Raw genomic sequence first — 20,000 nt, forward strand, 5'->3', positions numbered from 1 at the left:
CTTGACTTAATTCCCAAATCACACTATGATTTTATGATAAATTGCTTATCGGTTATAAAGAAGTAATCTCGTATTTGAATTAAGAAAAACATTAACTGTGACTAAAATCTTATAGTCGTCGCTGTTTACAAACATCCTTGGTGGGCACATCAGAAGCTCCTGGAGGGCAACCTGGCGCTCTCGGGAACCACGTTGGTGACGCCTGCAGTACATGGATCAATGACGTTGTCATGGGCCCAGACGTCAAGTGGTACAACCAGATACTGCCCTTAAATGAATTAGTAATCGGTAATTACTGTACTACTGCAATGGATATGCTTCTTAGATAATCCACTAATGACAACAAAAAATCATTTAATCCATACAACAGCGGCATAATCTGTGACTACACCCCCCTGCCGTGTGCCACTACTGTCATGTCATGTCACTAAATGTCATTGACCCACACCCCCCCTTGGTGATGTGCAGTGGGTCTGCGAGCATCAGATCACAAGGGAAGTCCTTGTCGATCAGTTGTCTACTAGATGTATACGGTACATGATACAAAATGAAAAAAGTCTGCTTCAATCAGGATTTTTCTGCTCCCATAGCGTTTCGGGTGACAACCCTTCTTCAGACGTGAAACAAAAAATGGGAGCAGAAAAATCCAGGGTTGAAGCATACTTTTTACATTTTTTATCTTGTCATATGGTTGTCCTGTTCCCAGCTCAGACGTTTTTAGAATGTGCTGGGTTTAACCAACTTTTTTCAAGTGTACAGTACATACCTCTTGGTGATGTGCAGAGGGTCTGCTAGCATGTGGTCGGCGGGAAACGTCTCCTTGTCGATGAGGCGTCTCACGGCGTAGTCGGCCAGCTGCTCCATAAGCAGGAAGGTCTGCTGCAGGTGCATGAACATGGAGAAGCAGTGGTCCTCTCCGCCCGACACCACCCGGATGCTCTCCGTCAGCAGCACGCTCGACGTCTTCTCCAGACGGCTGATCTCCACCCACGAGATCACCAGCTTCACTGGAAGGGGAAGGGAAGGGAAGATGATAAAAATGTAATTTTGACTTGGCTGTGACATGATTAATTTGCGACAAGGTAAGAGATTACCAGCTTCACTGGAGGGGGAGGGGGAGGGGGAACAAAGGCAAGGGAAGATTGTAAAAATGTAATTTTGGTTTGGCTGTGACATGATTAATTTGCGACAAGGTAAGAGACCACCAGCGTCTCTGCAGAGACGAGAAAAGAAAGGGAGAGGTCATTCTCATGTTGAGTCATAAAACGAACCGCAAAGAATGTCCTTGGGAAGAAATTGATCTTGAGCCATGAAATAAATTGGTCAACAGCAGCTTTACTGGTCGTAAATGAGAGTGACATGAGAGTGAGGATTTATATAACACTTCCATACTCGTTTGAGGCGAGTGCTCAAAACATTTAATAAAAGTATGTATGCCTCACAGGCACCCATTCACACACCAGTGGGAGAGGCTGCTCAGCAAGGTGCCAACCTTACACCAGAAACAGGAGACAAGAGAGGACAAGGAGGATGCTCGAAAATGTCATTCTGGGTTTGTATCATGGCATGCATGTACATGGAAATGGCAGAGAATGTCCACTCTGGACAAGACAAGGCAGAAGATGACTAGCTTCACTGGAGGGACGATAATGGCAAGGGAAGATGGTTGAAACGTAATTTTCGTTTCCTTTTGTGTCGTGGTGAAATAATTGGCCAAGAATGTCAAGATAAGACAAGATAAGACTAGTGCTGGTTGAAATGTCATTTTGATTTTAAATCATGAAATTAGCGGCAAGGAACGTCCATACTGGGGACATGGCATGGCGAGACAGTGGAAATGTCATGCTGATTTTGTGGCATGAAACAAAGTACATAAAAGGAGAGGAAAAGATGAGCAATATGAAATATCACATCATTTTGAACACATTTCCAATACGTGGACCTTATTCCTTACTTAGTTCATATAATCCATTTAGTACATTTCAATGTGTTTTCCAGAGTCGTTCAATTAGCAGGTTCCATGTTATTGTTTGCCAGGCCGAATCCCATTGGTATTTTTCTACCCCTACCCCTTACCCCTCCAAACGGAGTCTGCCTGTCCCAACCTCTCCTTTTTGAGGGCTACAAAGCCCTCCCCCTTAACGATTATTGGGATACCCCTACCCCTACACAAAATGGAGGGGGAGGGGTAAGGGGTAGGGCCAAGGGGTAAATTGAGATTGGGCCTAAAGGGCGGGTTATGCTTCCTACTTGTGCCACAGAGTGAGCTTGTCGCAGCCATGATGCAGTTAATTTTGGTTTATGCCCTGTTTTGAAGCACGGTCTGCGCGATGTCATTCCACGCTGAAACTGCCTTCAATACAAAGAGTAAACTAGACGTGTCGGTTGTTTTTTAGCATCACAGACTCGACGAGAATGAAAATGAAACATTAAATCTTTATATCACGTGCATGTTTGATCGCACTGGCAGCCACAGTGGTAGTTTGGAACAAAGAAGTGGCTCATTTGTCGAGGACGAAGCGGAATGTTTCCTCGACCTCGGAACCACTGTTCAACTGTCCAAATAACTTCAGCGTCGTAACTTGCAAGCGCATGTGTTGTCTTTGGTTCGTGTAAATAAATCAAACAACAAAGCACGGGCAACTTATTTAATGAAGAGCTCACAGTCCGTAGACCGACGAAGGTTAGAACAAGGAAGTAGCGCTTGTTCTCGACTCGAGGACAGAGCAGGCTGGTCGAGAGGACCAATCAGAGACCTATTTTCGCCCTTTCACGCCGTTGCTCCCTGCGTCGAGACACAATTTTGGGGAGGTGCCCCAGAGTACCTGCGTGATGGGGGGGGCTTCACTACGTTAACTGCGCGGCTCACTGCATTACGACGCAGGGACGCTGGACTGGAGGCATAAACCACCCTTTAGACTTCATTGGCAGTCTGTAGGGGTATCATCAAAATAAAAGAGGCCAGCTCTACCTCTGCTTCACAGGACTGTAAGGGATCATCCATCCATCCATCCGTTCTGTCTATATTTCCACCCCAACCTTCATCTCCACTTCGGTCCACTCATCCTTATTGCCCGGCAGGTATGGCTACAAGCAGAGGAAAATAAATCCATATTCCTTCCCCTACTGCCTCTTCCTTTTCTCTTTTCCTTATCCTCTCTCATCCCCTACTGAGTCTTCCTTCTCTCTTTTTCTTCTTCTCTCTCCCCCTACTCACCTTCGTTTCCCAGCAGGTATGAGTAGAAGCAGAGGAAGTTGGTGCTGAGGTAGAGCCATCCCTGGCAGGGCACGCGGCCCCTCCAGTAGCTGCACGAGTAGTAGGTCACCAGCTTCTCCTTGGCGGGCAGCGAGAACCACGACTCGAAGCGGAGCAGCGCCTCACGGAACTTCTCTGGGTCGTCCTCCGCCACCAGGCTCGCCTTGCTCTCCTCCGCGATCAGACCCTGAAGAAAGACGACACAATAGAGCTTGAAAGTCCCGCCCCTTGGTTCCGCATTTCACAGGTCCTTAGCTGACCATCTTCCAGCATGGTAGCGAGTAAATATCTTCTGATTCCAGTCATTATATGCATTGGGCTACAAATATGCTGTTTAAGGAGAGAAATTTAGATTTTTCATGCAGAAGTATCAATATTTTGTTTTCGAGGCCGTCTGCATGAAAAATTAGAAAAAAACACATCCTTCTAACTCGTTTGGTGTTTGGTACGAAAAATTATAAACAAATATCAGAAACAAAATATGTGAAGCCTGTGGCACAATTCAAAGGGGAACTAAATATCATTTTAATACCGCCATTGGATTACATGCATTTTTCCGCTAAAAACACTAGGAAGTCCCATGAAATCGGAGGATTTCAAGCTCTATTATACATACGGCGAGGGGAACTGTGGCAGTAGATATTGATGGTGATGGTAGGGCAGTCCTGGGTAAGCGGTTAGGGAGTCAGACTTGTAGACCAAAGGTTGCCGGTTTGACTCCCGACCTGCCAGTAATTAACCAGTGCTCTCCCCCATCCTCTATGACTGAGGTACCCTGAGCATGATATCGTCCTGCCACATTGCATGCGATTGGGGGCTGCCCACTTGCACAGGTGAGGCATACATGCAATTTCGTTGTGCGCAGTGAACATTTGTGTGCTGTGGAGTGCTGTGTCACAATGACAATGGGACAAAGGAGTTCCCCAGTTGGGCTTTCATTTCACTTTCATGAAAGGATGTTTTATCACAAACTTTCCAACAACGCAATCTGACCCTTAATTAAGACGAAACAAAAACACACACAAGACAGTAGATATTGATGGAGGGATGCTTTTACCACAAACCTACTAATAACGCAATCAGGCCCTGAATAAAGATGACACAATACATATATGGCGAGGGGCACTGTGGTTTAGAGGGCTAATTCTTCCATGTGCACAGCACACACCTCTTTCGTCAACAATATGACGGTACTGTCTATGCCATCATCTACAGTATGCCTTAGGTCTTACCTGACAGATGGAGAGAGGGGGCAGGGGTCTTACTCTGATCAAAGTATGCCGAATGGTCATTTGAAGGGTTGGTAATAATAATAATAATAATAATAATAATAATAATAATAATAATAACAATAATAATAATAATAACTTGGTTTTAAATAGCGCATTTCAAGGAACCCAAGGTGGCTGAATGGGAGAGGTTGTCTTACTCTGATCTTTCCCTGGACGAAGCTGGTGATGTCATCGCTGGAGTCGAAGACAGACAGGGTCCTCATGATGTTCTGCTGCAGCCACTCCCAGTGGTGGGCAATCTCCCCCTCGCTCGCCCCTGAGGAACACACACAACACACATCAATAACATACACACACATTAACATACACACTCATTACCATACACATACCAACACATTACAGCCACTTCCAGTGGTGGGCAATCTCCCCCTTGCTCGCCCCTGAGGAACACATAACCCACACATCATCAATACACACACATTAACATACACACATACACATACACATACACATACCAACACATTACAGCCACTCCCAGTGGTGGGCAATCTCCCCCTCGCTCGCCCCTGAGGAAAACATACACCATATATCATCAATATACACAGTAATGCATCAACACACATTAACATACAAACACTACCACATCACACACTGCTAGTGGTGGGAAATCTCCCTCTCATTCGCCCTGAGGGGCACATACACCACACATCAATACACACGTTAACATACACACACATTAACATACACACACCATCACATCACAGCCACTCCTAGTGGTGGGTCATCTCCCCCTCATTGGCACCCGAGGAACACATAAACCACACATTATCAATACACACACTAACACCAGAGACGATGGATCTAAGAACATCTTTGCTAACATCACATCACAGATTGCCAGATTGGGTGGACTCCCGGGTGCGGGTAAAAAATGGTAAAAAGGCAATTTTGGCAGGTTGTACTGTTGATTTATGGCCCAAGAAATCAAGAGAATTGGGGATTTAGTTTAGTGCTTCTAGTGGGTTTTGAGCATTTCTTGGAAATCATCTGCCTAATCTGGCAACCCGGATCCCATTCACTCCCAGTGGTGGGCAATCTGCCCCTCGCTCACTCCTGAGGGACACATGACCCACACATCATCAATACACTACACACACTAACACATCAACACACATTAACATACACACACATTAAAATACACACACTAACACATCATAGCCACTCCCAGGGGTGGGAAATCTCCCCCTCTCTGGCCCCTGGGGACCATAGCATCAGACAACACACCAACCACACATCAATTCACCAATTAACACATCATCATCAACACATAAACCACACACTGATGTACACATTAACATGACACCAACACGACATAACAAAGACGACAGCAGTGAGCTTGGCAATCTCCCCTTCACTACCTCATGAGAAACACCAAGCCAGACCGAAACACTTTAACACAATGGTTCTCAAACGCCCCCTTGACCTCACCATGAGCCCCTCAATGCCCTCATTATAAGCCTGTCAAAGCCCTTCTTAGAATTAAAAGAATAAACAGATGAATGCCCCCCAATGGCAACTAAGCACACCCCCCTTCAGCTGTATCCTTCTCAATGTCTCCCAAGGGCTCCCCAACGTCCCCCACATCAATACAGACATTTCCTTTATTTCCTTTGGGATTTGTAAAGCATCTCTGCATTACTTACCCTAAACAAACGCACATCAACACAGCGATAAACAAATAAACAGAAAAACCCCCCCAAAAAAACAAAAAGCAGCACTCCCCCTCCAAAAAGGAGACAAGCCACAAATAAACATAACACACATATCAATATTTCCACACATTAACAACAAACACACACTGCTATATCACATCAAAACATATCACAAACTAACATGCCACTTAACACACATAGTACGTATCAACAAGCACAGCCCACACCACACATCTAGCCTATACAACACACACCATCACACACAACAACACAACACACACCATCACAACACAGGCAACAAAATTAACATACAACACACACCAACAAAACCCAAACGACACATTAATACACACACAAACGCAACACACACCACACCATTACACCTCCTCCCGCTGACATGAAAGATAAATGAACACACCGAATGAGACACCTTTTATAAGACCTCATTTGCTTCAGGCAAGTCCTGTAAGTCTGCTTTTTACTGCTGTATAAATATTGACTGCTCTCAGCTCCAGAGCGCCGCATAATACAGCACATATTGACTGAAGGCATTTGGAGCGGGAATGTCTGGCCGGGGAACATTTTAACATATTTCTCTGTGTGCTTTATCACTCGCTTGACAAACGGAGAGCCTATTTGTGAGGTAGCAGGACAGTGGCGAGGGATGGTTGTGAGGTAGGAGGAGAGGAGAAAGAGAGGGCTGGAGCACTGGTGTCAATGCCAGGCTCAAAAAGTTAAAAAAAAAACCTGCCACAAAGTTCATTCAAACAGACTCAGTGAAGTCTCGTTTGTTTGAAGAAAACTGTTGTGGAGTTTAAGGGTTCCTTTTAAATTTCTGCCGGGGCAAAAATGTAGAAGGGTGGGCAGCTGGAGGGATGGATGGACTGAGGGGTGCAGGAGTGAAGGGGTGGATGGGTGGAGCGAGGGATGCTATAGTGGAGGGGTGGAGGAATGGTATAGTGGAGGGTTGGAAGGGCGCAGGATGTGGAGAGGTGATGGATGGGGGAGTGGACGATTGGAAGGACAGAAAGGTGTGGGGAGTGTTGGAGGGAGGAGTGAAGGAGTGTAGATGGGAAGGATGGAGGATGGAGGAATGAAGTGGAGTGATGGAGAGGTGAAGTGACGAAGGAGTGGAGAAGTGGAGGGGTGAATGAGTGGAGGGTGGAAGGGCGAGGTGTTGACGCTGGCCCCTGCCTGCTACTGCTTACCGCATGCTATGTTCCAGTAGACCTGCGAGTCCGGGGTCTGGTGCAGGATGCGGAACGGTGCCACCTTGGCAGTGGAGTCCAGCACGGCATCCAAGGTGCCCACCAGGAGCCCTGCAGCAGGGGAAGACAAGACGAGAAGAAGAAGAAGGAGAAGGAGAAGGAGAAGGAGAAGGAGAAGGAGAAGGAGAAGAAGAAGAAGAAGAAGAAGAAGAAGAAGAAGAAGAAGAAGAAGAAGAAGAAGAAGAAGAAGAAGAAGAAAGGTCAATGCCAAGGCTACTGGGAAATGGGGTTTATCAAGGAGGGAAGGAGCTGGTCCAGGGAATTGAACTGAACTGAATTGAGTGGTTTATTGATCCACTTTATGACTGATTGTTTATTGATCAGCCATCACATCCACAGAGGAGTGCTCTTCTACAACCTTGTTGGTTTGAGTGGCTCTTTACCTTGTTGAGTGATTCTTAACCTAATGTGAAACCTCTAAAATAATTTACGCAACAACACATTTTTGATTTTGCCAGAAGTGCCAACATCCACGAGAAAGAAAGAAAAAAAGAAAGAAAGAAAAAAAGAAAGGAATATAAATCTCTTGTCGAAAACCAGCCAAACCACTGTGCTGACCACAGTTCTCCTAGACAGACCCTTGAGAGGAGAGAGAGAGAGAGAGAGAGAGAGAGAGAGAGAGAGAGAGAGAGAGAGAGAGAGAGAGAGAGAGAGAGAGAGAGAGAGAGAGAGAGAGAGAGAGAGAGAGAGAGAAAAGGGAGGGAGGGGAACAGGAGTGTCAGGAAGCAGGAAGGAGACAGTGAGAAATGAGAAGGGCGTATGTATCCACATGACCGCCACAGCAACTCCTGCCAGAGAGTTGCACTCAGACCTGCTCACTAACACAGCCCTGTGAAGGTCACTCTAGTAGTGGCTTACGTCACACACGCACGCACGCACGCACGCACGCACGCACGCACGCACGCACGCACGCACGCACGCACGAACACACACACACACACACACACACACACACACACACACACACACACACACACACACACACACACACACACACACACACACCCACACCCCATTTATGGGTGAGCATCAGCACTACTTTCTGACAAGTCGTGTAACATCACGTCGCACTGTAGACAAATGTGACCTTTAAAAACTTGCTACTTTTGTCAGCACCAGATCCAGCATCTGCATTGTCGCAGCAGGGATTAGAAACACGCTGAATGCGTTGCTTGCCAGTTTTGTCAGTGTTATGATGAGAGAGCAGAGTAGCAGGCGCTTGGAGCATATTACACAGGGGGATGAGAGGCATGCAAGCGAGAGAGCCAGCCCAGCGAGCAAGTAAGGCAGAAGGGCCTGGCAGATCGGGGCTATAAAGGGGGGCAAGCAGGGCATTTGCACCTGGGCCCTCCTGTATTAGTAATAGGGGGCCCTATTTTGACCTTTGCAGGCCGTATGGCTGAGGTGGAGCTATAGGGGGCAAGCAGGGCATTTGCCCCTGGGCCCAGGGCACTCCTGTATTAGTAATGGGGGCCCTATTACCCCGTATTAGCCCGAATATAAGACGAGCCCACTTTTCAGGTTCATGTTTTGGGGAAAAAAGTTTTTTGAAGACTAAATTTAGTTTCACATTGGAAACTTCTTTCAAAATGCAATTTTTAATTTGTTGGAAAAGCTTAGGCTTTTTACATAGAACAAATTTCACAATGTAATTTTCATGATAAAAAACTACAGATAGCTACTCATACCCTTTTCCTTTCTTTGCTCACTTCAGTGGTTACCTGACAAGCGCCAGTAGGCACCTACTGTACAGGCGCCTGGGTGTGACTGTTCTAAGTGCGACACAACATTCCATAGGCCTACTACACTCGCAGAGCATCAGTCTGCACCAGCCAGGCAACCAGTCCAGTAGAGATAGACTATCTATTGTGCAATGCACAGATTTTGGCAAAATGCTTTGTTGACAGCAATATCTAACCAGCAGCCGTCTCGCCAAATCGCCGTTCATTTTATGCATCCAAAGTTTTCCGTTGGACTGTAGAAACCGAACGTGACCAAAAGCAGATTGACGCATTGCATTTGAAACCCATGCGCTGCCTATCAGCACCGTTGACATTAGAAGTCCGATTGGCATTCATTTCGTGCCAAGGGTAAAACTCTTAGTGATTTTATATGAACAAGACCATCTCTTGCCCTAACCATTACTCTCTGTCGCTGTATTGTTGTGAGGGATATCGTCAAATAGGCACCACCTGTCAAGGCGCCGCTCCCTCGCGCACATGAATGACCATTCATTGGCTGATGACAGCATCCAAAACTTAGCCTACAGGTTGTTCATCAAATCACCCTTCATTTCTTTAGTTTCAAGTTGTACTGGTGACCAGAGAGAACAACCAAAGCTTTCCTGATGAGACTGTAAAACCGAACACAAATAAAAACAGAGCAACGCATCGCGATTGACTGTTGTGTTTTCCCCCTCGCATTGTCGGCCCGCATCGCGTTGACATTGACAGTTGATAGACGGGCGGTGCAACACTCATCACGAAGCAGTTAGCATATGCACATTTGATATGGACAAAACAATCTCTCGCCCTATCCATAAGGCTATTGAGTTTTGTGTCATTGTTGTGAAGCATAATGGCCGCATTCAGGTAAAGTTAAAAAAAAAAGTTTTTAGTCTAGCGCGCGGAAATAAGACGACCCCCCCTTTTAGAGTACTATTTTTAGAACAAAAACCACGTCTTATATTCGGGCCAATACGGTATGACCTTTGCAAGCCATATGGGGGGCCTATCAGTGTGTTGCCCTGGGGCCTTGTGTGCAATTGTTCCGGCACTGGGGCCTGGCTGTTCTGCTTACACTCACAATTCCAGCAGGCTGCCTCCAGCCTCCTCCAGCATCCCCAAGCGATACCATGGCAAAGTGTGTCACATTACTGACTGAGGCCCAGAAGTGCCCTTCATCAATTATTCCGCGCTTCAAAAAACACTGTAATATCATAGCCCATCTCCGCCTGGCACAGACAGAGCTGTGTACAAAGGCAGAGGTCGCTGGGGCATGAAGGGGGGTCTGTGGCCTTGGCTGTTTGCAAGGATGCCATGGTTCAGTGCAGTTCACGGTTTGGTGCAGTTCAGGGTTAAGCACATTGAGCTGCATGTCTTGTATGAATTGTGCAATACAAAATACATGTATTATTATTATGATTATTACTACGTTTTTTGTTTTGGGCCACACATATGATTATGGTTGTGTTTCAGTTTTTGATCTCGGTATCTGAAAACAAAGTGCAATATTTAGAGGTGCTCCGATCACCATTTTTTGGCCCGATCACCGATACCGATCACCAAAAATCTTTATCTGCCGATTACCGATCATTGCCGATCACAAAAATGATTTCCTATTTTTTTAATAGCCTATTAACTATCCTTATTGAATACCATTTCTGCCCATAAACCAATCAATCTTAATTTGCACATGTCTATTATTAGGCTATTATTATTATTATTATTATTATTATTATTATTATTATTATTATTATTATTATTATTATTATCTTTCAGACTAGTGTTGGTAATACAGTCTACAGTATTAATCAATGTATAAGTTATTGCATAGAATAACTAAACTATTTAAGATTGAATTGAAACTGAAACATTACATCAAATAGTCTTCCACATACGAGAAAAAAAACAACCTGTCGCTTTAAATGAGCAGCCTCGTGAGGAGAGCCCCTCCCCTCTCTGTTACCGTCCACAGTTGCAGTGCTCCACTACCGTTCTGAATCTCTCTCAAGTTTTAACCACATCTGTCGCCGTTTGGTGTTTCAGCGACTATCAAACTAATCGACTGACTGCCAATTACAACTTTGAAAACAATAATTGACATGTTTGTGCTGACAACGTGAAGTTGCCGCGTGCTGACCGAGGCAACTACACAGGTTATAACGTAAAATGGCTCACTGGCGAGTACTCAATCGCAAATTACATTGTCAGGTAAACGGCGCATGGATCGGAAAATCAGATCATTGTTGATGCAGATATGGTTATGAATGGTGGAAATGAAGGGGGAATGGCGAAAAGTTATAGACAAGCAAAGATGCCTTCTTTTGGTGCAGTTGCAGCTGTGCAGAGCCAGCGCCTACATGCAGCGCCAGGTGTAAAGGCAAATGGTTGCGTGAGGAATTTAATATCTCTCGATCGGTTTTTTGATCGGCATGTTTTTCCGATCACCGATCAGGCTATTTTTGGCCATTATCGGCCGGTCATGATCGGCAGCCGAGCAATCGGAGCACCTCTAGCAATATTAAATGTTAATTAAATGTTAACTTTTTTATTATTATTTTGGTATGCCTTTTTAACAAGGTAGAACTCCAGTGAGCAGGCAGAACCTTAGAGCTGCATTTGCATCTCTCTGGCACCAATATTAAGGGGGAAACAGACAAAGAAAGCCTGAATTAGGTGGGCGGTACACCATGCATTCATTCATCATCTATTATCACAGGCAATTTAGGTCACATAGAAATGGTTTTGATGTTGTTTGAAAGCTTCTTTTCTTCGTTAAATAAAATGTTTACTGAGGCGCACGGCTGCTGGCCTAAATCATTTAGGTTTTCGGATCTGTTCAGTACGCCAAGCACAGTTCGGTACACGTAGACCATTGAAGTATAAGAATACAGTATGTCATCGACAAGTGGTTCTCAACCTTTTTTCATGATGTTAAAGATTATGAAAACAGCACAGCCTAAAAACACTGCCATTTCCAAACATCAAGTGTATGAGCCTTGGTAGTGTGTCAGTAGTCACGTACAGTGATTGGATACTCTGCAGAGTTCACAAAAAAGTATCCAATCACTGGGCGTGACTACAAAGGCTGACACACTTCGAAGAGTGCACGCTAGACATTGGGAAATGGCCACAATCCTAGACGAACCATGGAGAGGGATCCAATCTGAATATCGTTGAATCATCCCTAGTTGTTTGTGTCAGCCAGGCAAGGGGCTTTCCTATGCTCATTTTTACAGAGCCTATCTGCAGACATAGAAAGCCCAAGCTCCGCTGGACTCCAATGGACTGGGGTTTAAGGCCACAGCTAATGACTGTTGATCCAAATTTTATTGAAGGTGATTGAATCAACTTGTCCGAAACTAAAACAGAGGGCTTGACTCAGACAGTCCAAGCCAAGGCAGCCAAGCCAATTGAATTAGTGAGAGATAAGCCCATAACAGCGTTCCCCTGCTTTGAGGCCTCCATACTGACTGATCCTCTCAGTTTTTATGTTTTGTAAATCTACTCTGTTTTCTTTAAAAAAAAACAAAAGCAAAAAAACACAGACTAAAGTAAAGCAACACTGCCAATCCCTTCCAACCTCCCAGCATCCATCAAGCTTGCACAGTATGCTCTCATTGGATGGCAATGTTCACTGTTTTTTTCACTCTGCCTCTGGCTGCAGCTCTTTGACTGTAGAGCACAAATATCCCCTGTCACATGAAGGATGGGTTGCACATATGCAGTGACTTCACCATAAGAGACATCGCCAAGGCCATACATTGAATCAGCATTTCACACAATTCTTTTTTCAAAGGCATGCTTTCCAAGATTCCATTCCAGACAGGAATGAATGACCATTCTAAGAAACAGGGAAACGTGAGATGCCGGATGTGCACAATAGCTGGGCTGAAAAGACTGAGTGGGCTGAAAGGCTGCACTGGAGGACATTGGTGATGTCAGTGACTTTGTCAGCTTGATTAGCAGTTAAGGGCCACATGCGCTCCAATGGCCCCTTATTAAGGACGATTATAGTTCTGTAGCACAGCTGGAGGCCAGGCAAGAGAAATTCAGAGTCATGCTTGGGTCTGAAACAGAGCAGTGCAATTTGTCAAGCACAAGCACCACAACATAACTGCAGTCAAGAACATAGTCACACAAACACACTGTCAACCAGTCTTCAAAAGAATGCGTAGATATGTAGTATCTACATTGCATTGCATGCCCTTGCATCGGAGGTTTAAATCTTTTTTTAAATCCCCACAGGCTTGCTGCCAATATTCGTGATAGGTTTATGCTTCTGGTCAAAGCCAAATCTTATTGACAACAAACATTTTCACAACAGTGTTGTCATCAACATCACACAGCCGTTGGTCATCTCTCCTGACACGTTTACCATTACTTCTCACTTTCATGGATGCAAGACCTAGCTATCCTGACATTTCTCAGGATTACAACTGAAATCAGGGTTTCTGACGCACAACCTTTTGACAGAGCATTACACTTTGCTGTCATTCACAAGGACTAGCACTGCTACACTGTCATGTAACCAACTACCACGACAAGCCTGGAGGATGTACCGATGACACCACATCATTCTGTCTGAAACATGACTCCGAAGCGGCTGTCAAAGTAAACGCCCGCCGCTGCCACTGGATGAGAGCAGATGTGGTGGAACTTGTAACGTCAACGTCGCTGTTCCTCCCTGTGTGTTTCATGTTTCAGAAACGGGTTTGTTGTTGCACACATTAAAGGAGGATGCAGTCCTAACGCCAAACAAGAACGCACAAACACCGACATTCGCTTTCAACGTTTCAACATTTAGTACATGACATATCTTCAGTCATGCCATTTCATCTGTCCAACTTCCAGTGGTGGTTGAGTGACCGTCCAGCTGTTGGCTAGCTCGCCGCTGGTGTTAGCATAACGTTTAGTGCTCGAGCTTACCTGCCAAGCCACCGCTTCCTTCCCCGTATCCCCGACGCCTCTGCAATATGAAATAATCATTGGATTTCACGGTTGCCCATAACTTGAGTGCATTTTTCAGAAGCACTTCTTCGGGTTTAAGCCACATGCTGAAATCTGAATGACTATCGAATCAGCAACATGCCACTACACACATTCCTGCTGCTGTACCCGTAGTAGACATTTGTTGTGAGCGTGGAACCATTCCCCACGTCGACAGATATTTCGCCAATGTCAACGTTCCGCGAGCTTCTGGGATTGTAGTTTACACAAACAACCGGAGGCGACATGAAAGGGCATCCACTGCTCTATGAACTACACTACCCATAGTGCTACGCTCCATTTAGTTTTCTGTCTCGAGGCAGACGAGGCTCGTAACTGTCCCCAGTCCAGTTTACTTTGCAAATTTGGACCTTGTCACATTTTGTGATGTTTCTCAGGTGTGTTTTGCATACAGGGGTTAAGATGATGGGTTTACGATTAGGCGAACTGCAGCCAAGTCGACACATTTGATAAACTGTTGGCGAAGCCATGAGTCAGAAGGGTGGAGTCGATTTCTTGCTAGATTTTTAATTAGTTGTTTTTTCCCCCTTAGGCCTAGGCTTCATGATTACCAGCCATACGAGCAAATATATATTTCACTTTTCAGTGATATGAATCGCAAACATTTTTAAAGTGTATTTTTCATTCATTTTACTCCCATACCGTTTTAAAAATACAGACACACTGCACACCATTTTCATAAAACAAGAATTTATTAATTTCTTTTCTCAATAATATATAGAAGTTACCAAAGACCCAACATAACCCCAAGTTAACAATGTAAAAGAGAGAATTCCTTTTGTCCCTTAACATTAATCAAAAAGCATTTTAAGAACTCTTCATTACGAAGAACTGGAACCTTCAAGCAAAACAACAAAAAAAGGCCAAAGAAGTAAAATCATTCTTTTAAAGTGCATGCAGAAACGACTAACTTCATCGAATGAGGGTGGAAACACATCGGTCATTGGATAAAAGGAAATAATTTCTAGATTTCTCTGTAAGGCACAGTATCTGCACAGCCAGTGTACACAGGAAAAACCCGTCCTTACAAACAGTAAGTCCAGGTGAGTATTGCAAAGGGAAAAAAGTATATATTTTCAGGAAAATACTTTTAGAGACGTTTCTGAAATTGTATAGCATTACATAATAAAAATCAGCAGAACTAACATCTACCCCTGTAAAAGAGTAGGGTTTTAAATTCACATAAGCAATAGGTGAAACATTTTTGACATAGGTACACGGTTGTGAAAAGAGAAATCACTCTAATCCCTATTTCAGAACATTAAAAAAAACAATAAATTGAAAGGTTCGTCAAGGTTGATTGAGATATTGCATGATACCCATTTTCATCCAATTCACTGTAGTGGTGTAGCTTGTAGCTGACAGGCCAGTGTAGGTGACAGAGGACAGACAGCAGAGGGCGCTATACAAGTTTACACAACAGGGGCACATTCAGCAATGCCCTTTTTGGGGGAAAGCAGAAACGTGATAAGGCCTTGTTCACACATACACACACACAATCTCTGGAATGCACACTGTACAAACATAGAAAATAGCGAAACTCAGCTGTGTCCTAAGGCTTCCAGAATGCTGTGCTTCGTTTTTTTTTTTTTTTTTAACATAAAATGAAAAGAACAAATAAAACTCCAATCGAATGGAAACATCCACACTTGCACTCCTTTGTCACTCACAATCACAAACACACTCTCAAATACTTGCTCACAAAAAAACAAACAATGCACCCTAAAAAGAAAAGCTAGCAAAAAGCGACAAATATAAATTTCTGGCTTGTGGCCTACGATCTCGCGATCGACCACTATGGTATTATTAAAACATACAAGCAGACAATCCAAAATCTGCATGACGATTTTTTTCTCTGCTGTTAAAAACACATATCTTAATACACAGTGATTTCAGACAGACAATCAAATATCCAAATCTATATATGTTTTTAAATTACTTACATCACATACAATTACAGTGTACTAAATTTCCAGCCTGGACAGGCCTTGAAGCAGAGATGCTCTGCAGACTCTTCATATCAAAAACAATAATGAGAAATATGCATAGGTACCTCTCTCGCTCCCTCTCTCGCTATCACGCGCTCTCTCTCTAAGTTAACCTGTGTTGTATGCGTGTGTGTGTGTGTATTTGTGTGGGCATATTTCCAGTGATATGCATAGCTAGTAGTAGACTTCCAGGCCAACCTGAGTTTTGTTGTGACTCAGCATTTTCAATCCAGTTTCCAGTTCGTCTGTGTTCAAAGTAGACTTTACCTTGTCTTCCTTGTGTGTGTTGTGTGCGTGTGTGTGAGTGCGTCCATGTGTGAGAACGTGTGTGTAGATTCGGCACTCATGTTCGGGGCTCTCTCCCGTGGCCGTCACTCTCAAAGGCAAGGTTGTCGTAATGAGGCTGGATGTCCACCTCCACGGATCCCAGGTCAGGTGCGGACTCTGAAACCAACAATGGGTAATCATTAATAACATTATACTACACTTGTCTGATGCCGTTATCCAATACAACTTAGTTTGCATATATTAGCTGGAGTGCCTGGAGCTATGTAGGGTTAGGTGCCTTTCTCAAGGGCACTTCCGTCTCAGATGGATGGGTAGGGAGAGTTAAGGTTCAGTCCTGCGACCCTCTAATCTAAAGACCATAAGGACCCCTAAACCAAACCATTAGACCATGTTTGTCCCGCATGGCAGGCCTACACATGGTTAAAACAACAGTGTTATTAAACAAGGAAGTCTATCTTCACGGTAATTAACAGAGTACAAAGGTATAGTAGGTCTGTGCCAAGGAACTTTCTAGAAGCTCTCTGTTATCTCTCTAAAAGTCATAAATGAACTGTTTACAGATTATTCTCTGTTCTGAATGTGAACATTTTGTTCACATTCTTTAAAACAGGATATAAATCAGTAGGTAAATATGCAATGTGAGCCATTGCAAAACAAGCCATTCATAGTCCCTCACAAAAGAATACATTTCAGCTAAAAGCAAGCGCTATCGGTGACAAACATCACCTGTTGGAAGAATGCAAATGTTTAGCAACCGCAGAACATTTCTGATTGGCTGTGGGAGACAGCTCAGCCCAGCTAGTGCCTCTATATGCAGTATAAAAAGGGCACACAGAACTTATGTAGCCAATGTTATTGCCTGTATGAGAACCCAAAACATTCAAGGCTGCATTCTTTAAGAACATTAATACATTAGTTTGCAGTAAGGCAAGTAAAATGTCATTCTTTGATTTCACCTATAAAATAAATAGTAGTAGTTATACATTAATCATCAATGTTTGTGTATTATGGGGTTTTATAACCGAGGTTGGAAAAAATGTGTACAGCATTTTTGGTTTTGTGACCAAAAAACACCAAGTATTTTTTTATCGTTAGAACTTAATTACAGTTCGGACATGTAGAACACACGCACACACGCGCACACAATCCCAATTGCACCGGAGGGCTGTAAGTGTAGTTAGCTCATGGCCTATCACTTCCCTGGTGTAAACAGTCACTTTATGCCAAACCCATGACGCGTGACACGTCTCGGTGTCCAAGAATGACGTCCACTCTCAAAACAAAAGTCCTACTCCAGTGAGACAGAAGAGGCTGAGCGAAACGTGATCACCATCCTCTCAAGTCTCCCTCACCCCCTTTCAAGACCGCACTAGGTCAATGGTTTTCCTTCTTTTTTTCCCCTACCGTGGTCTGTTGCAATTGCAAAGAGTGGCCTTTTTTGGCACGTGACGGTCGAAGCTGGTCAGACACCACACACACTTGACATTGTCCTGACATTGACGTTGAAAGATGTGTTAAGCACAGTTGAATTTCACGCCTCCGTCTGAAGGTGCACACACACACACACACCTGCACTTATGAACTTCTCCAGGTTTTCTGAATTACACACAGTAATGCACTGTTCTCTAAAATACGCCATTTTCTTTCTCTGGGAAACCCTTTGCTATTATGCCAGTGTGTGATTATAAACACAAGCTTTAAAACATCCTTCTGGTAGAACATGGCTAAATTGGATAAGCAAAGGACAGCACGTTCATACTTTTACTTGGTATTTCACAGCGGTGTAGTCTACTTTTTTGAAGTGGGTATACTGTATATTTGAGCATTTTTTGTAGTGGGTATACTGTATATATTTGTGCTATTCAAAACAATGGGTCAATCAATTTGAAGTGGGCATACTGAAATCCCTGAAATTTAGAAGTGGGTATACTCCGTATACCCGCGTTCTACGTAGACTACACCACTGGTATTTCAACACTTGGGATTTCAATGTGTCTGTCTACTGTATGCTTCAGTGGGATTCAGCACTATCCAGTAAAAAAATAAACCTTTGAAGAAATTTTAACTGCTGATAGTATGGGCGGCACATTGTCCTCCACTTTTCAACAGCTGCTGCTCACCAAAACCGACAATCTACATTCCAGCCAGCAACAGCTTACGTGCAAAATGTGCCTACTCTGTATCAGCTCACAGTTATATATACATATATACAGGAGTTGGAATGTGGTCTTTTATGAAGCTAGACTATAACAAAAGTCTGAGGATGACTACAGCAGTTCCTGGAAGAACCCCAAGGTGGACCAATGGCCCCCAAAGGAACTAAGCACCGCCCCCTCTCAGCTGTATCCTTCTCAACGGCCCATTAGGGCTCCTCAACGGCCCCTAAGGGGCTGTAGAGCCCCAGTTGAGAAACACTACTTTAGGGGTTCTTCAGTTTGCAACAAGTTATATATACAGTACAGGAGCTGGAATGTGGTCTTTTATGAGACATAATATAACAAAAGACTGAGGATGAGTCTGTGGTTGGTATATAGCCTTGCACCTCATGGTCGACACGGGGATGTGAAAGGGTCTGTGCACCCTTTCACAGGAAGGTGTGAGGTATGAAGGGCAGATTTTAAGAGACACAACACAACGTGGTTAGTGCACTCCATTGCCAATGCTGCTGGAGAGAAGACTTTGGTTCAAGGGTGCAGTCTACTGTGAAGGGTACGCTTCATAAACTGGGTATGGCTCACTGAGAAGTTTTACACTTCAATTGTGTTTTAAAATGACTGACTGCGTTGATGGTTAAAGGACATGGCGTTGCTAGTCCTCTACATCGGCTATCGGTGTGCGAGTTCCACTCCTTGCCGCTTTGCTAGTCATCTGAAATTCGCAAAACCAAAACTGTTGCAACCGTAGTAACCGTTTCTGTTTTCATCCTGTACATTCGTTTTAAGTGGTTCCCACTTGCCATTGCGATCACAGCACACAATGCATATCAAATTCAATCTATGCTTTTAACCCCTCACGCATGTAAGCAGGAGGAGTCAACCCAAAAGGCACATCATATTGAGGAATAGCTTTGAGTATTTCAGGTTCAAAGAGTAAAGTACACTTCAGTTTGCAAGTTGGCAAGGGTTTAAGATTGGAGTAGGTTACACTTCAAAATGGCCCAAGTCCATTACCAAAGCTGGAGTAGATTGACCCCAGGTGTTGGAGGCAAAAGAGATAACGGGGTATATGGTTAGATCCTAGGCTACATTGCAATGGGCCTAGTGTGCAATCCTGGGGCTGGACAATATTGACAAAGGTTTAGACTTTGAGTTGACGGTATACCCCTAGTGCAGAGGTGGGCAAACTCAGGCCCGGGAGCCACATGTGGTCCACTGATGCCCTTTCACCTGGCCTGCAGAGCCTTTTAAATCCAAAGTACCATACTCACACCTAACATTCTAAAAAAAGCAAAGGGTGTTGCAGGTATGAGATTAATCAAGGTCACATCTAAATACTGTATTGCAACGTGCAGGAGTGAAATAGCCA

The 20,000-nt window shown here is 44.2% G+C and overlaps 2 protein-coding genes across 2 annotated transcripts in view; both read right to left on the reverse strand.

The window, feature by feature from the left end:
- Positions 1 to 14,340, reverse strand: part of tbc1d8b (TBC1 domain family member 8B) — a 40,666-nt gene extending 26,326 nt beyond the window's left edge. Inside the window, exons 1-5 of the mRNA XM_063203861.1 lie at positions 14,119 to 14,340; positions 7,409 to 7,519; positions 4,686 to 4,804; positions 3,218 to 3,443; positions 767 to 1,007 (exon numbers count right to left, since the gene is read on the reverse strand). Coding sequence (XP_063059931.1) covers positions 767 to 1,007; positions 3,218 to 3,443; positions 4,686 to 4,804; positions 7,409 to 7,519; positions 14,119 to 14,245 — 824 coding nt within the window. The 5' untranslated portion in view covers positions 14,246 to 14,340. The remainder of the gene's footprint in view (positions 1 to 766; positions 1,008 to 3,217; positions 3,444 to 4,685; positions 4,805 to 7,408; positions 7,520 to 14,118) is intronic.
- A 532-nt stretch (positions 14,341 to 14,872) lies between these two features.
- Positions 14,873 to 20,000, reverse strand: part of rnf128a (ring finger protein 128a) — a 25,179-nt gene continuing 20,051 nt past the window's right edge. Inside the window, exon 7 of the mRNA XM_063203862.1 lies at positions 14,873 to 16,631. Coding sequence (XP_063059932.1) covers positions 16,531 to 16,631 — 101 coding nt within the window. The 3' untranslated portion in view covers positions 14,873 to 16,530. The remainder of the gene's footprint in view (positions 16,632 to 20,000) is intronic.

This window comes from Engraulis encrasicolus, chromosome 7, assembly GCF_034702125.1.
Source record: "Engraulis encrasicolus isolate BLACKSEA-1 chromosome 7, IST_EnEncr_1.0, whole genome shotgun sequence".
NCBI lineage: Eukaryota > Metazoa > Chordata > Actinopteri > Clupeiformes > Engraulidae > Engraulis > Engraulis encrasicolus.